This window comes from Muntiacus reevesi, chromosome 5 (assembly GCF_963930625.1).
Source record: "Muntiacus reevesi chromosome 5, mMunRee1.1, whole genome shotgun sequence".
Classification (NCBI taxonomy): domain Eukaryota; kingdom Metazoa; phylum Chordata; class Mammalia; order Artiodactyla; family Cervidae; genus Muntiacus; species Muntiacus reevesi.
In genome coordinates this window covers 43,132,910-43,147,973 of record NC_089253.1, presented here as the reverse complement: position 1 = coordinate 43,147,973, position 15,064 = coordinate 43,132,910, and the positions used below count along the sequence as shown (strand labels likewise).

Sequence of the window (15,064 nt, the reverse complement as noted above, 5' to 3'; positions counted from 1 at the left end):
CATTTGGGCTTCCCTGGTGGCTCAGTGGTAAAGAATCCTCCTGCCAAAGCTGGAGACACAGGTTTGATCACTGATCTGGGCAGATTCCACGTGTCAGGGAGCAATTCAGCCCATGCACCACAGCTGCTGAGCTTGTGATCTAGAGCCTTCGAGACACAGCTACTGGGCCCTCACACCCTAGAGCCTATGCTTCACAACAAGAGAAGCCACTGCAATGAGAAGCCTGCGTTCTGCAGTTAGAGAGTAACCCCCACTGGCCGCAACTAAAGAAACGCCCACGCAGCAATGAAGACCCAAATTAAATTAAAATCAAATAAATAAATAAACTAGTTTTCTAAAAAAAAGTTGAGGTAAATTTTTCTTTTACCATTTTGCATATTGATTTGCTTTCTATGAAGCAATGATTCTCTGTGGTACTTGTGGTTCGCTGGCATGAGGACTCAGCTCCTGAAATAGTCCTTTAAACACAAACATCTAAGTTGTCTTTTTGGAAATTGGCTTTTAGCTCACTTGCACTGTGCACAGACAACGAACTCTACAATTTCAATCCACTGGAATGCCCTGACATTTCTATGGAATCAATTTTGGTATAGGTTATACACGAGCTGAAAAGAAAGTGTATTCTGACTTCCCTGGTGGTCCAGTGGTTAAGACTCCTCCTCGCCATGCAGAAGACACAGGTTCAATTCCTAGTCGGGGAACTAAGATCCCAAATGCAGTAGAACTAAGCTCACACTCCTCAACTACTGAGCCAGCTCGTCACGACTAGAGAGTCCGTGTGCTGCAAGGAAAAATCCTGCGTGTCGCAACTAAGAGCCAGCGCAGCCAGATAAAGAAAGAAAAGTGTTTTCTGTGGTTGTCTGACTTTTTCATGTTATTCTGCATTTTTTCTCTGCCCGATCTATCAGTTGCTAAGAGAAGCATGTTAAAATATCTGAATACAGACTGAAAGAAAATATAAATGAAACAAGATTGGAAAATACACACACACATGTAATGAGTTCAGCTTTGGGTATGTCTCATTGCAATTCCATCATGTTTTGCTTTATAAAGTTTGAGGCCATGATATTAGATACATACAAACTTAGAATTTTTTTATTTCTGGATAAATATTGAGGCTTTTCACATCAACAAAATTCCTTCTATATATTTTTTTAAGTTTTTCGCTTGTTATGTATTGACTTGCGGCTTCCAAGTGCTGTTGTCCCGATATTGATGCAGCTACACTTTCTTTCAAGTGGTGTTTGCGCAGCATGCCTTTTTCATCCTTTCACTTTCAACCTCTCCGTATCCTACGCTTGAAATGTGTTCTTCTACAGAGAGTGTAATTTAATGTTCTTTTGCCATTCTGACATCCTGTGTCTTTTAATTAGAACCTTTATGTCTGTTTACTTTTTTTGACCTAACCTTTTCCTTTTGAGATAACATCTTGCAAAACTGGAGTGTGATGTCACACCCAGGATATTAACATTGATACAATCTAACATCTTGTGTGCAGATTGCCCTGGTTTCAGCTGGATTCCTGTGTGCCTGTGTGTGTCTGTGTGCATGTGTGTGTGTCTAGTTCTATGCAAGTTTATCACCTGTGTAGTTTCACGCATCCACCACCACAGTCAGGACCCTGAACAGTTCCTCACCACACAATCTCTTACATCATCTTTTATAACCACACGCACGTCTCTCCCCCCCATTCCCCACCACTTGCAATCCCCTCGCCTGTCCTTAATCTCTGGCAACCACAATCTGTCTTCTATTTCTATAATTTAGTCATGACGAGAATGTTATATAAATGGAATCAAACAGTATGTAAGCTTTTGGGATCAGTTTTTTTCCCCCACTCAGCACACTTCTCTGGATTCCGGACGCCCTGTGAATCAATAGTTCATTCCTCTTATTAAAAATTAATTAATTAATTAATTTGACTGCACTGGGTCTTAGTTGCCCCACCTGTGATCTTCAATCTTTTAGTTTCAGCATGAGGAGTATTTTTTTTTTTTTTTTAGTTGCAGCATGTAGGATCTAGCTCCCTGTCCAGGGATCGAAACCTGCCCCCCACTCCTGCATTGGGAGTGTGGAGTCTTAGCCACTGGACCACTGCGGAAGTCTCAGTTCATTCCTTTTATTCCTGAGTCGTATTCCTTGGTATGTTTAACCACTTACCCACTGAAGGATATCTGTGTTAGTTTGGAGGATTCCCAGTGGCTCAGTGGTTAAGAATCCTCCCCGCAATGCACAGGACACAGGTTTGATCCCTGGGTCAGGAAGATCCCCTGGAGAAAAGAATGGCCACCCCCTCTAGTATTCTTGCCGGGAGAATCCCAGGGACAGAGGAGCCTGGAGGGCTTACAGTCCATAGGATTGCAAAAAGTCGGATACAACTGAAGAAATTTAGCACCCACACACACATGCACACCCACCATAAATTGTGAAAGTGAAAGTTGCTCAGTCGTGTCCGACTCTTTGCAACCCTCTGGACTGTACAGTCCATGGAATTCTCCAGGCCAGAATACTGGAGTGGGTAGCCATTCCCTTCTCCAGGGGATCTTCCCAACCCAGGGATTGAACCCAGGTCTCCCACACTGCAGGCAGATTCCTTACCATCTGAGCCACTAGGGAAAAGTGGGAAAATGAAAGAATGCCATTTGCAGCAACTTGGATGGACCTAGCGATCATCATACTAAGTGAAGTAGTCAGAAAGAAAAAGACAAATATCATATGATATCGTTTATATGTGGAATCTAAAAACAAATGATACAAATGAACTTATTTACAAAGCAGAAGCAGACTTACAAACATAGAAAACAAATTTGTGGTTACCAAAGGGGAAAGGGGTGGGAGAAGTAAATTAAGAGTTTGGGATTAGCAGATACAAATTACTAGGTATAAAATAAGACTCCACTTGGCTCAGGACAACTCTGAGCTTGCGCTCTAGAGCCCAGGCCCTGCAGCCAGAGAAGCCATCTCAGGGAGAAGCATGTGCCCCACAAGTAGAGGGCAGTCCGCAGGATGCAAGGAAGATCCCCCAAATTTTTTTAAAAAATAAAGAAAACATTTAGCTCAATGCCTGGCCCATAATAAATGTTCAATAAATAGCTGAACACAATTTTTGTAAGAAGCCAGCTCTGCAGGTATTTTCATCACCCTTACCTTCGGGGCTATCTCAACATCTTCAGAAGGTGGCATCTCTTCTTTCACCATACGTTTTGCACAAATATGCAATTGAGCGAGCAAGAGGGGAAAAAAAACAACTGATGGTATGTTGACCTCTGGCAAAACTTGAAGTTCAACATTTTCAGCCAAGTCATCATTTGAGCACTTGGGTCTAGAATGAAACAAAGAAATATTACTACATTGAGATTTCCTCTTCAAGTAAAGCTTTTTAAATCAAGTTTTCTATTACTCAATTTTTAAAATCAACATGTAATGCAAGAATTAAAGCCATCATGTTCATGTATGGCAGAAACCAATATAATAATATAAAGCAATTGTCCTTCCATTAAAAATAAATAAATAACAGATTGTTCTAATCACAACAGAAAGAAAAGTGATCTTTTCAGAGACAGCCCTCAATAAGTGATTCTTCTGTATTTTTTATTTTAAATTTAATTTTATTAATTTATTTTTAAATGCTTATTTTTATTTATTTGACTGCTCCAGGTCTCAGCTGCAGAGTGTGGGATCTAGTTCCCTAACCAGGGATTGAACCTGGGTCCTGTGCCTTGGGAGCGTGGAGTCTTAGCCACTTGACCACTAGGGAAGTATCCTATTCTTCTGTTTAAATAGTGTATTAGTCAGCGCTGCATCCAGAAACAGAACCAGTAGGGGAGACACAGATAAGATTTTTTTTAATGATTTATTTGTTTATTTTTGGCTGCTCTGGGTCTTCTTTGCCACGTGGGCTTTCTCTGGTTGCGGTGAGCGGGGGCTACTCTTCATTACGGCTTCTCATTGCAGTGGCTTCTCTTGTTGTGGAGCATAGGCTCAAGGCATGTGGCTCAGTAGTTGGGGCACATGGGCTTAGTTGCCCCGCATCATGTGGGATCTTCCCTGACCAGGGATCGAACCTGTGTCCCCTGCATTGGCAGGCGGATTCTTAACCACCACTGGAGCACCCGGAAAGTCCCGAGCTGTTTTAAATGTATTGCCTTGTTTGGGTATGATGATCAGGATCACAGAGCAAATGAGGGAAAGGGATGGGACCTGAAGTCAAGCTCATTAGCTGCTCTTCAATGTGAATGACCTGCATGGAAAAACTAATCATTGGAATATGCATTGGGGTGTTGGACCATGCTGGGTTTGCAACCAGGAATTGAGATAGATCATCAAAGGAAAGATTCCTGTTTGAAGAATGCGCCTTTATCCCGAGCACTAACCAGCTCTTATGCCCAGTGGTGTCAGAGAAGACACCAAACCTCAACCAAAGGAACCAGAAAACCTCTGGAAAGTAGCTCATGAAACCTCAGAGCACCTGCCTTGCTTTGTGAACCTGGAGATTTGCTCCACGTCCATCCTACGCCGGGACCAGATGGTGCTGGCCTGGTTCCGACCCTCTATTAGTTATCTATTGCTGTCTAACAAATGACCCTAAAGTTTATTCACTTAAAATAATAAACATGTATTATCTCCTTCTCCGGGTCAGAAATTTGGGAGTGGCTTGGCTGAGTTGCTGTTGCCCAGAGTCACTGTTTTAAATATAGGCTTTATTATTATTTAGGTCTGGCAAGGCCAACAGATCAAGAGGCATCTGCCATCAAAGAGATAGTTAGTTTCCCACAAATCCCAAGAGAACGGGGCACGCCATTCTGGGGTAGCGGTGGGGGACGTCCACCCAAGGGTGCACCAGGGGTGGTCAGGAGGCAGAGGGAGAAGGGAAACTTTGGGCAGAGCCTCTGCTGTGGCTTCCATGGAAAGAAACACAAGGCAGGTAAGCAGGCTGAGGATTGGTGAGTTTGGATCATTGCAGTGGGCTCTGGAGCATAGGAGCCATCTCTGGTTGTCTGTTACCTGGCCCTGGGGTGACTATGGCAGGTGTATGGCTAGGGTATAAGAGCCCATTGAGGGAGGTGGGACATGGGCTCCGAATTGGTTGGTTTGCATTCGAAAGGCACACTGTCAGGCCAATTGTTTACCATCACTTTTGTTGTTGTTCAGTCGCCAAGTCGTATCCAACTCTTTGTGACCCCATGGACTGCAGTACACCAGGCTCCTCTGTTCTCCACTATCACCCAGAGTTTAGTCAAATTCATGTCCATTAAGTCAGTGATCCTATCTAAGCATCTCACCCTCTGCTGCCCTCTTCTCCTTTTGCCTTCAATCTTTTGCAGCATCAGAGTCTTTTCCCGTAAGAATTAGTTAACCCTGCAGGGTCAGTCAGAGAGCATCAGAATACAGAAAATCAGACTTCCCTGAGAGGGAGCCTGGAGCAAGCCACAGACCTTCCACGACCTAGTCCCAGACAATCTGCACCATCTCTCCCACACCTGTGAGCTGGAAACAAGTCACTAAGTCCAGCCAAACCCAAGGGGTAGGAGATTGATTCCAAATTCCGATGGGGAAAATGGATCTGTGGACATATTTGAAAACTGTCGCAGCCTCTTTCAGCTGAAATCACAGAAGCTCAGCTCCAAAAAAGAAGCGTGTATGAGGTCACATGAACAAATCAGAGCAAGGACATGGCCTCTGGGGGACTGGAATCATGGTTGAAAACTCTCTCTCTCTCTCTCACAAACACATGCGCACACACACACAGACACACGCATGGGCTCAACTCTCTCAGCTATAACCAACCCCACAGTCTGCTCTGAAGTCACGCCCTCACTGACTCTTTTTGTGCAAGGGCTGTGCTGGGTCGTCCTCGTGGCGAGCGGGCTCAGACCTTGTGGCACACAGGATTAGTTGCCCAGTGGCGTGTGGGATCTTAGTTCCCTGACCAGAGATTGAACCTGTGTCGCCTGCATTGGAAGGCAGATTCTTAACCCCTGGACCACCAGGGAAGTCCCTTCATGGACTTCTGTGAAGAAAAGAAAGCTCTGGTTGCAGAGAAATCTCCTGGTGCCTGGCCAGCACTGACCCAGCTCCCTGCCAGGGCTCAGCCCTTGGACCACACTGTGCCCAGGGCTGGGGGTTGGGTTTGGGTCACATGTGTCTGGAGGGCAGAGCCTGCTGCCAGCAGGAGACAATGAGGGCTGGCAGAGTCAGAGGAAGAGAAGCCCACAGACATCACCAGGTTAGAGCTGAGCGACCAAGCCAGCTGTGTGTCTGTCTCCCGGGGCCTGATTTATGAGCTGAACTCCCAGTTGTCTTATTTTTGGCATAAGAGGAAAAAGCTACTGCTTCAAACTCTCAAAATGGTAACTTTCCACTCTCGTTGTTGTTTACTCACTAGGTCATGTCCGACTCTTTGTGACCCCACTTACCGTAGCCTAACAGACTCCTCTGTCCATGGGATTTTCCAGGCAAGAATACCGGAGTGGGTTGCTATTTCCTCCTCCAGGGGATTTTCCTGACCCAGGGATGGAACCCACATCTCCTGCATTGGCAGGCGGGTTCTTGACCACTGAGCCACCAACTTGCCCCAGATGCGGCCTAATCAGTAGGTCTAGCTGGACACTTAAACATACTGAGGCCAAATCTTTGGGAAACCACCATTTTCTCAGGGTTGATACACTTCTGAGCCAGAACCCAGCTGGGGATCAGCCAATGGGTGAACTAAAAGCCTTCGTTTTATTTTCTCCCCTAGATGCTTCTCTTAAGATCAAGGCTCAGGCAAGGAAGCTGGAGGGACAGTAACCAGAGCTCGCGGGATCCTGGGCTATTTTCCTGACTTTGTGAAAAATCCCATCTGGAGATTGTATAGGCTCCCCACTCCACCCCAGTGGAAACTCTTCCAAGAGGAAGATTTGGAGTTCAAGTTTTCCTGCCAAAAGCACTTTCTGGAGAAACACAACAGTTCTTGAGGGTAAACGTCTCCATAGGGTCATGAGAGGCTCCTCCCAGTTGTTCGTGCTCACCCTGTTTTCATCTCCACATGTTTGCAGAGTTGGTTTCCAGCTTCTCGGCCTTGACAGCAAACCACAAAGCAGGCCAGCGGTTGAACATGACCTGTACTTCGGCTTCTAAAATTCCTGTGGCTCCCTCTTGATTGCAATCAGGATATTTAACATTTCACTAACACTAACATTTCACTAACATTAACATTGCAAATAACCACTCCGCTGAAGGCTAGATTCGTGCAGAGCACTTTTGAGAGCATTTGCTGGGGCTCTTTGGGAAAGAATGTAGGCTAGGCCGTCAGTCTGCCTGGGTGCAAATTCCAGCTCTGACCTCAGTTTTCTCATCTGTAAAATGGAAGTTTTAAGAGCCACCGAGTGTCTGGCACACAGAAGGTGCTTGGTAAACACTGTGGCCTTTTGTGACGTCAAGAAAAGAAACAGGCCCAGAGAGGGTATACACCTGGGGAAAGGCAGCCAGGGGTTCCAACCTCCAGGGCTGGGAAGAGTCTTCAGGTGGCTTACCAAGTGGGCTCGGGGGGAATGGGCTGGAGGCGGGGAATGGAGCCCAACCTAGAGCCATCTGGGACCTTGACAGAGCCGGGGGAAGGTGGTGCAGGGCAGAGGCGAGCCTGGGAAGGGCTCAGCTGACGTTCCAGCAGCTTCTGGAGTGGCGGCAGAGCAAGGCCCATAGGCTGAGACCTGGACTCAAGGCGATATAGCAGGCTGGGTTTCTACCTCTGAGGTCTGGGGTGGCTCCCTGAACCCCTCACCCCCAACCTCCTTGGGCTAATGCCCCAGGGAGGGAGACTCTCGAGAGCTGCCACCAGAGGGCAAATCCTCGCAGGAACTGGGATCAACCCCTTTATTCCGCCTCTTCTGACCCACTGCAGCTGGTTGAGGATTGGGAGCACCCACAAGGACCGGCATTTTGAGTCCGTTTAACTACTTGTCCCTCCTCCCCAGCTGGAGAGCAAATCCAATCAACAGGCTTTAAATATTCCAGTTCCATACACCCACCCCACATTTTTTCCCCTGCAACTCTTTATTTTTGGTTACACTGGGTCTTTGTTGCTGCACACGGGCTTTCTCTCGTTGTCGAGGGTGGGATCTACTCTTCACTGCGGTCCACAGGCTTCTCACTGCCGTGGCTTCTCTTGTTGCAGAGCACGGACTCTAGGTGTGTGGGCATCAGTAATTATGGCAGAGAGACATAGCTACTCCTCAGAATGTGGAGTCGTCCTGGACCAGGGATCGAACCCGTGTCCCCTTCCTTCATAGATGGATTCTTGTCCACTGTGACACCAGGGAAGTTCCTGATCCAGCCTTTAAACTGGAACCAGTTCCACTTCCACTCCGACCCTGAAAGGCTGGAAGCCCAACCCGTTAGGGTTCCTGTCTCCATATAATTGAGTGGGGGAAGGGGTCACCAGAGTTACCAGCTCACAGGGAACCTGGTAACTGCAGTCACCCTGGGCCAGGATATAAAAAAATAGTGGTTCAAGCTGGGAGAAATGTTATAAGCACAGGCTCTGGGACCAGAGAGCCCAGGTTCAAATCCTGGCTTGTGGCATCTTAAAGGAGGTTATGGGCTTCCCTGGTGGCTCAGATGGTAAAGAATCTGCCTGTAAAGCAAGAGACCTGTGTTCGCTCCCTGGTTTCAAAAGATCCTCTGGAAAAGGAAATGGTGACCCACTCCAGTACTCTTGCCTGGAAAATCCCATGGATAGAGGAGGCTGGCGGGCTACAGTGTATGGGGTTGCAAAGAGTCGGACACGACTTAGTGACTAAACCACCACCACCACAGGGATTGATGCTTTTGAACCGTGGTGCTGGAGAAGACTCTTGAGAGTCCCTCAGACAGCAAGGAGATCCAACCAGTCAATCCTGAAGGAAATCAAGCCTGAATATTCACTGGCAGGACTGATGCTGAAGCTGAAGCTCCAATACTTTGGCCACCTGATGAAAAGAATCGACTCACTGGAAAAGATCCTGATGCTGGGAAAATTGAGGGTGGGAGGAGAAGCAGGTGACAGAGGATGATATGGTTGGATGGCATCATCGACTCAATGGACATGAGTTTGAGCAAGCTGGGAGATGGTGAAGGTCAGGGAAGCCTGGCGTGCTGCAGTCCATGGGGCTGCAAAGAGTCAGACACGACTGAGCAACAACAAAGGCGAGTCAGCAGCACCTCACCTCAGGGGCCAGGGGAGACAGAAACGAACTTGATCCGGTCTCTGACCTCACAGGGGGAGGGCTGGAGGGGAGACAACTGGGCGGCCAGACCCCACAGAGCAGAGAGGCAGAGGTGCCCAGGGCACCTGGCTGAAGAGGGGCAGGGAGGTGAGGGCTGAGGGGCGTGACTGTGGGGGGTGGCGGGGAAAGTGGGGGAGGCGAGGTGTGGACGGGGACGTGGGCCATCAGCTGGACAAAGGCGGGGAGGGGCAGGAGAGCTGGGCTACCCGGAGAGCAGAGAGCAGCTCTGAGGGTGAACCCGGCCGCTGGGGGTGGGGAATGTTCTGGAAACCAGAGAATTCTGACGTAGGAAGGCCCGGCAGGCTCATCATTCTGAGGACTCTGCCTGGAGAGCAGCGAGGAGCCATGAGAGCTCTGCACTGGGAATGCAGGCCTTCTGGAATTATCTGCCTGCACATTGTCTGAGGAGCACCAGGAGGGCCGGGCCAGGCTGAGCAGCCACAGCCCCGCAGGAAGGAGAGTTGGGCTGGGACTGGACAGGCGGTGGGGTGCTCCCACAGTCGGGGGGAGGAGCTGACAGAGGCCCCAGGAGCTGGAGGAGAACATGACTAACCAGCCCCACCCCCGTCCCCAAGCAGCACGGCATGCCCAGAGCTCCCAGGTCTGTCTTCAGCCACACTCCAGGGCCCTGCCGGCCACCTGCCGCACTGCCTGGGGGCGACCGTGGGTGACACCCAAGAACGGGCAGCATGGACACGCGTGTGGAACACTCGAGTGTGTGCGTCACTCCAAGTGACACGTGTGCGCAGCACCGGAGAGTGCAGAGACCAGTCACCCTGCCTGCGTTGGGTCATGGAGCTCATCCCACAGTAGTCAGGAACTGCGCGTCCCCCACACGGCGGCCCTTCTCTCCGATGGAGACGCTTCCCAGGTTGCCGCGGCCCCGGGAGGGTCAACCCCCTCCTGCAGGCAGCCCTCCAGGGTGGATCTTGGAGGTGTGGAATCTCATCTTTCTCTCTGGACTTGGAACTCCTCTTTGTGTCCTGGCAGCTCTGAGGGCATGGAGCTTTTTCAAGGCCCAGCCCAGCCCTCATCCTCTTTGAGAAGGTCTGGGAAGGGCTGGGGCTCCCCAGCGGCCACCCGGGCCCTCAGTGACCACAGCACAGCTTCCCTCTCACTGTGTTTATTCGTCTCAAGGGCAGTCCCTCTCCCGGGGGAGGCTGGGCTCATATTTTGCGGCTTCCAAAGATGGGCCGGTTCACATGCTCCGGGGAGGCCAGGAAGGCCTTGAGCTTGGGCCGGGCACTGAGGCGGGCCACATAGGCCGAGAGCAGGGGGAAGGGGTCCAGGCAGCCGGGGACCAGCACTTGATGATTGAGCAGCAGGTCCAGCAGGTTGTAGTCGGCGAAGGAGATCTGCAGGGCAGGGGGCAGGAGGGCTTGAGTGGGACCAGGAGACAGGGCGGGCGGCTGGGGGATGCAGAACACTGGCTGCTCCAGGGAGCCAGTTCACCGGCCCTCTCTGGGCCTCGGTTTGCCCATCTGAGAAATGGGCCTCCGATGGCTGGACCCAGCGCTCACCTGGTCGCCAACAATGAAGGCCTGGCCCCCCTGATTCTGGGACAGCAGGGTCTCAAAAGGCTTCAGGTGCGCCGGCAGCTCCTGAACATATTGGGCTTTGTCCGCCTCCTGCGAAAGGAAGGGATGCCCACGGCGGCCTGCGGTGGGCCTGGCCCCATGCAGCCTCCCCGCCCCAGCCCTGAGCGCCAGCCCGGATAGCTCACACGCTTGTGGTGGATGAGGTGGCCGCAGCACCTGCGAAGGTCCTCCAGGCCGTCGTTCACCATGTCCACCAGCGCCGCCTCCCGCTCGTCTGCGCCGTACAGCCCTGCACCAGCGGCCGGGCGGAGGGTCACGTTCTGGCCGGGCTGGCCTCCCGCCCACTCAGTGCTCCCCTCTCCCCCAAAACCTGAAGCCCTCAGGTCTGGGCACCCAGGTCCCCTGTGCTGGGGGATCCCCTCTGCCCAGTTCTGCCACTCCCATCTCCACAAGCCCCAGGAACGTACCAGCAGGAGCCCAGGCGCTCGTCTTTGAGACCATACCCTGGTCCCTGGGACTCGGGAACTCCCAGCCCAAACCACCCCCAGTCCCTCCTCCAGGCTGTCCCCCTGCAAGGGCCGGCCAGGCCTCTGATCACGCCCCCACCACAGGCCTGAGGGGTACCCACTGTGGGGCCTGGCCAGAACGCAGCTCTGCAGACTGGCGTGTCCCTCTGAGAGCAGGACTGCCCAGGGCGGGACCACGAGAGGCAGGCTGTGCTAGAGGCCTCCGTCCTCTCACCCTGGGTCTCGCCGAAGTCAGGGTGGGCCTGGGCCTGGCTGCTCCCACTCCCCTTCCCTGACTTCCCTGATGTGGGATCCCCTTCCCACAAGCTAGCCGAAAAAGAGGCAGCCACCTCCCCAAGCCACATTCCTGCCACCTTTGAAACAAGGCCACGGGCCTGCTCATTGAGTGCCCCAGCTTTCCAGATTCAGGTGAGGCCAGGGCAGGGAGACCGGCCCTGCAGCTCCTGGTCACACCCACAGTGACTCTAGCCTACAGCAGCATGCACCATGTGGGGGCCAGTGACCACCTCTGAGCTGTCATCCAGGAAGCAATGAACCCAGGAGGGCTGCCGGCACAAGCCATGTGGCCCCTGCCCCTGGGGGGACTGGAGACCCCAGCTCTGTAACCTAGAGCCCTCCTAACCCAGGCCCTGCCCTTTCCTGAAGGGCCATCTGGCCTGTCCTCCAGCCGTAGGACTGGATCCCGGGACATCTGGGTGGGACCCTTCAGGTGCCTTCCTGGACTGGGCTGCCTTCAGCCTCGGGACTCACCAAAGGAGCGGCCCAGGTGTCGCAGGATGGCATTGGACTGGTACAGGGTGAGGTCTCCGTCCTGGAACTTGGGGAGCTGCCCGTACAGCTGGGAGGGGTGGGGCACGGTTTGGTGAGGGACACTGAGCTTAGCTGCCCCCTCCTCAAGGGCTGCCCCACCTGTCTGGGCGCCGTCACTCACGCAGGAGGCCTTGAGTGGACCCTGCAGAGAGCTCTCCTTGGTGACCACCTCCTCCTTCCAGCTCTGGCCCTGGTCAGCAAGCAGCATGCGCAGGGCCTCGCAGCGCCCTGGGGGAGGGGAGGACGGGGCAGTGGGGGTGGGCAGAGACCCCAGCCTCACAGCAGCCCCTTGGGGAAGTCAGGAGTGGATGGGAGCTGGATGCGGAGACAGGACACAGACTAGATTCTGAGCCCGCTGAGAAGATGAGCTGCGGATACAGAGTGGAGCCCCGGGCCCCCGCAGCGTCTGGGCCAGGGGGACAGGGGTGGAGGCCCAGCCCACTTCGCCCCAGGAAGGAACAGAGCGCACCGCCCGCGGGCCCCCCGCCCCGACAGCCGACGCCGCGGCGGGACCCCAGCCCGCGATCCTGCCCCGCCGCCCCGGGGTCCCGCCTCCGCCTCGGGCGCTGTCCAGTCTGCGCGTCCTGCCGGGGCCCTTCGCCCTCCTAAGGGAGCAGCGGCCGCACCTCGGGTCGGGAAGTAGACGATGGTGTAGGGCGGCACTAGGGTAGGCAGACAGACGGGACGCTGCGGGACGAAGGACCCCAGGGGCTGGCAGCCCGGCGCTCAGGCCGCCCGGAGAGCGGGGTGGCTCGGCCGGCGCCTCCCCCCGCCCGGTCCAGACCCTACTCACTGGAGGCCTCGGCGGAGTTCAAGTGTGGCAGGAAGTGGGGAGGACCCGGAGGCCTTATATTTAAGGTCCTGCTCCACCCCGGCGCCCCACCCCGGGAATCCGCCGAGTCACCGAGCGGATCTGGGTTGGGGCGAGGTGTGGGTGTGGTGAAGCCCGGCCGGAGGGGCCCACCGGGTCTCTGCAGCCCTGCACCCCACCTGCTGCTGCAGCGGTTTTACAAGAGGCTCCCACACTCAGCACTGAGCAGCCACTACCGGCCTCCTCACCACACCTGAACACAGCATCCTCAGGGCCCCCAGAGGGCCAGGGCTGAGCGTCCCAGCACCAGCACACAGTAGGTGCTCCCTAAATGCTTTTTGCTTGAATGAATGCTGTTTCAATAAACACCCATTTCCGCAGCCTCTCTCCTTGATAATAATAGCAAACCCTCAGGGACCGAGGGCTACCGCTGAGAAATTTACATCTTTTACAACCCGGAGACTTGGTCCTGTTCAGATCCCATTTTACAGAGGAGGAAACTGAAGTACAGGGTGACGTTCCCAAGGTCAGAGCGTGAAGACGTCAGGTTGGCTTCGGGGTATCACTTTCAACCCTCACTCTTTCTTCTGCAGGGCCTTGTTATGTGACTATGTCTAAGGGCTCTGTGAAACAGGAGAGTGAAAAATTTGGCTTAAAGCTTAACATTCAGAAAACTAAAATCATGGCATCTGGTCCCATCACTTCATGGGAAATAGATGGGGAAACAGTGTCAGATTTTTTTATGGGGCTCCAAAATCACTGCAGATGATGATTGCAGCCATGAAATTAAAAGACGCTTACTCCTTGGAAGGAAAGTTATGACCAACCTAGACAGCATATTAAAAAGCAAAGACATTACTTTGCCAACAAAGTTCCGCCTAGTCAAGGCTATGGTTTTTCCAGTGGTCATGTATGGACGTGAGAGTTGAACTGTGAAGAAAGTGAGTGCCGAAAAATTGATGCGTTTGAACTGTGGTGTTGGAGAAGACTCTTGAGAGTCCCTTGGACTGCAAGGAGATCCAACCAGTCCATCCTAAAGGAGCTCAGTCCTGGGTGTTCATCGGAAGGACTGATGCTGAAGCTGAAACTCCAATTCGTTGGCCACCTCATGCGAAGACTTGACTCATTGGAAAAGACCCTGATGCTGGGAGGGATTGGGGGCAGGAGGAGGAGGGCAACAGAGGATGAGACAGTTGGATGGCATCACCAACTCGATGGACATGAGTTTGAGTAAACTCCGGGAGTTGGTGACAGGGAGGACATCCTGGCGTGCTGCGATTCATGGGGTCGCAAAGAGTCAGACACGACTGAGCAACTGAACTGAACTGAAGGGCTCTGTGAGGGCTTCCCAGGTGGCTCAGTGGTAAAGAATCTCCCTGCCAATGCAGGAGACATGAATTCAATCCCAGGGACGGGAAGATCCCCGGGAGAAGGAAATGGCAACCCACTCTAGTATCCTTTGCCTAGGATATCCCATGGACAGAGGCGCCTGGTGGGCTACAGCCCATGGGGTTGCAAAGGGTCAGACATGAGTTAGTGACTAAACAACAACAAAGTGCTCTGTACTCTTCAAATGCAGGCTGAGCCCAGGGATACGGGTGAATGGAAAGACAGATGAACTGGAGTGAGCAAGACTTTCTGGACCTGGGAGGGCTGTGTCTTTCCAGGCGGGGCCTGTACCAGCCTCCCTACGGGCCCATCTGCACCCACAGCCCGGTTCTCCTGGCTGCCCCTTCCTGGTGCTGGGGGTGGCAGTGGGTAGGGTCCTCTTGGGAACTGGCACCTGACTGAGCCTGCTTTTCCCATCAGAGCCACCAGAAAGAGGAAGCTGTCCTTCCTCATGTGCAGAAGCACCCAGCGCAAGCGTGGGAAAACACCAGGCAAGCCCGATTAGGAGCATCCCTGAGCCTCATGGAGCCCACAGCTGCCTGGGTCTGGGAGGGGGTGGGCGAGGTGGCCCCAGAGCTGGGATCTATCCCTGACTCACAGCTGCAGGAACATCTGCCCAGCACTTAGCAGCTTACAAAGAGCTTTTGCATAAATGGTTTCATGTCATCTCCACCGCAGCCTGGGAGGAAGGGGGTCGTGTTCCCATTATGCAGAAGAGGACACCAAGGCTCAGAAAGACTCGGT

The 15,064-nt window shown here is 52.7% G+C and overlaps 1 protein-coding gene across 1 annotated transcript; it reads right to left on the bottom strand.

The window, feature by feature from the left end:
- Positions 1–10,367: 10,367 nt before the first annotated feature.
- On the bottom strand, positions 10,368–12,930 carry GSTP1 (glutathione S-transferase pi 1). The gene is made up of 7 exons (XM_065936590.1): positions 12,914–12,930; positions 12,747–12,782; positions 12,242–12,348; positions 12,061–12,148; positions 10,969–11,072; positions 10,766–10,873; positions 10,368–10,600 (listed from the first exon to the last, which is right to left on the bottom strand). Coding segments are annotated over exons 1-7 (633 nt in total). The 5' UTR covers positions 12,915–12,930; the 3' UTR covers positions 10,368–10,411.
- Positions 12,931–15,064: the final 2,134 nt, after the last annotated feature.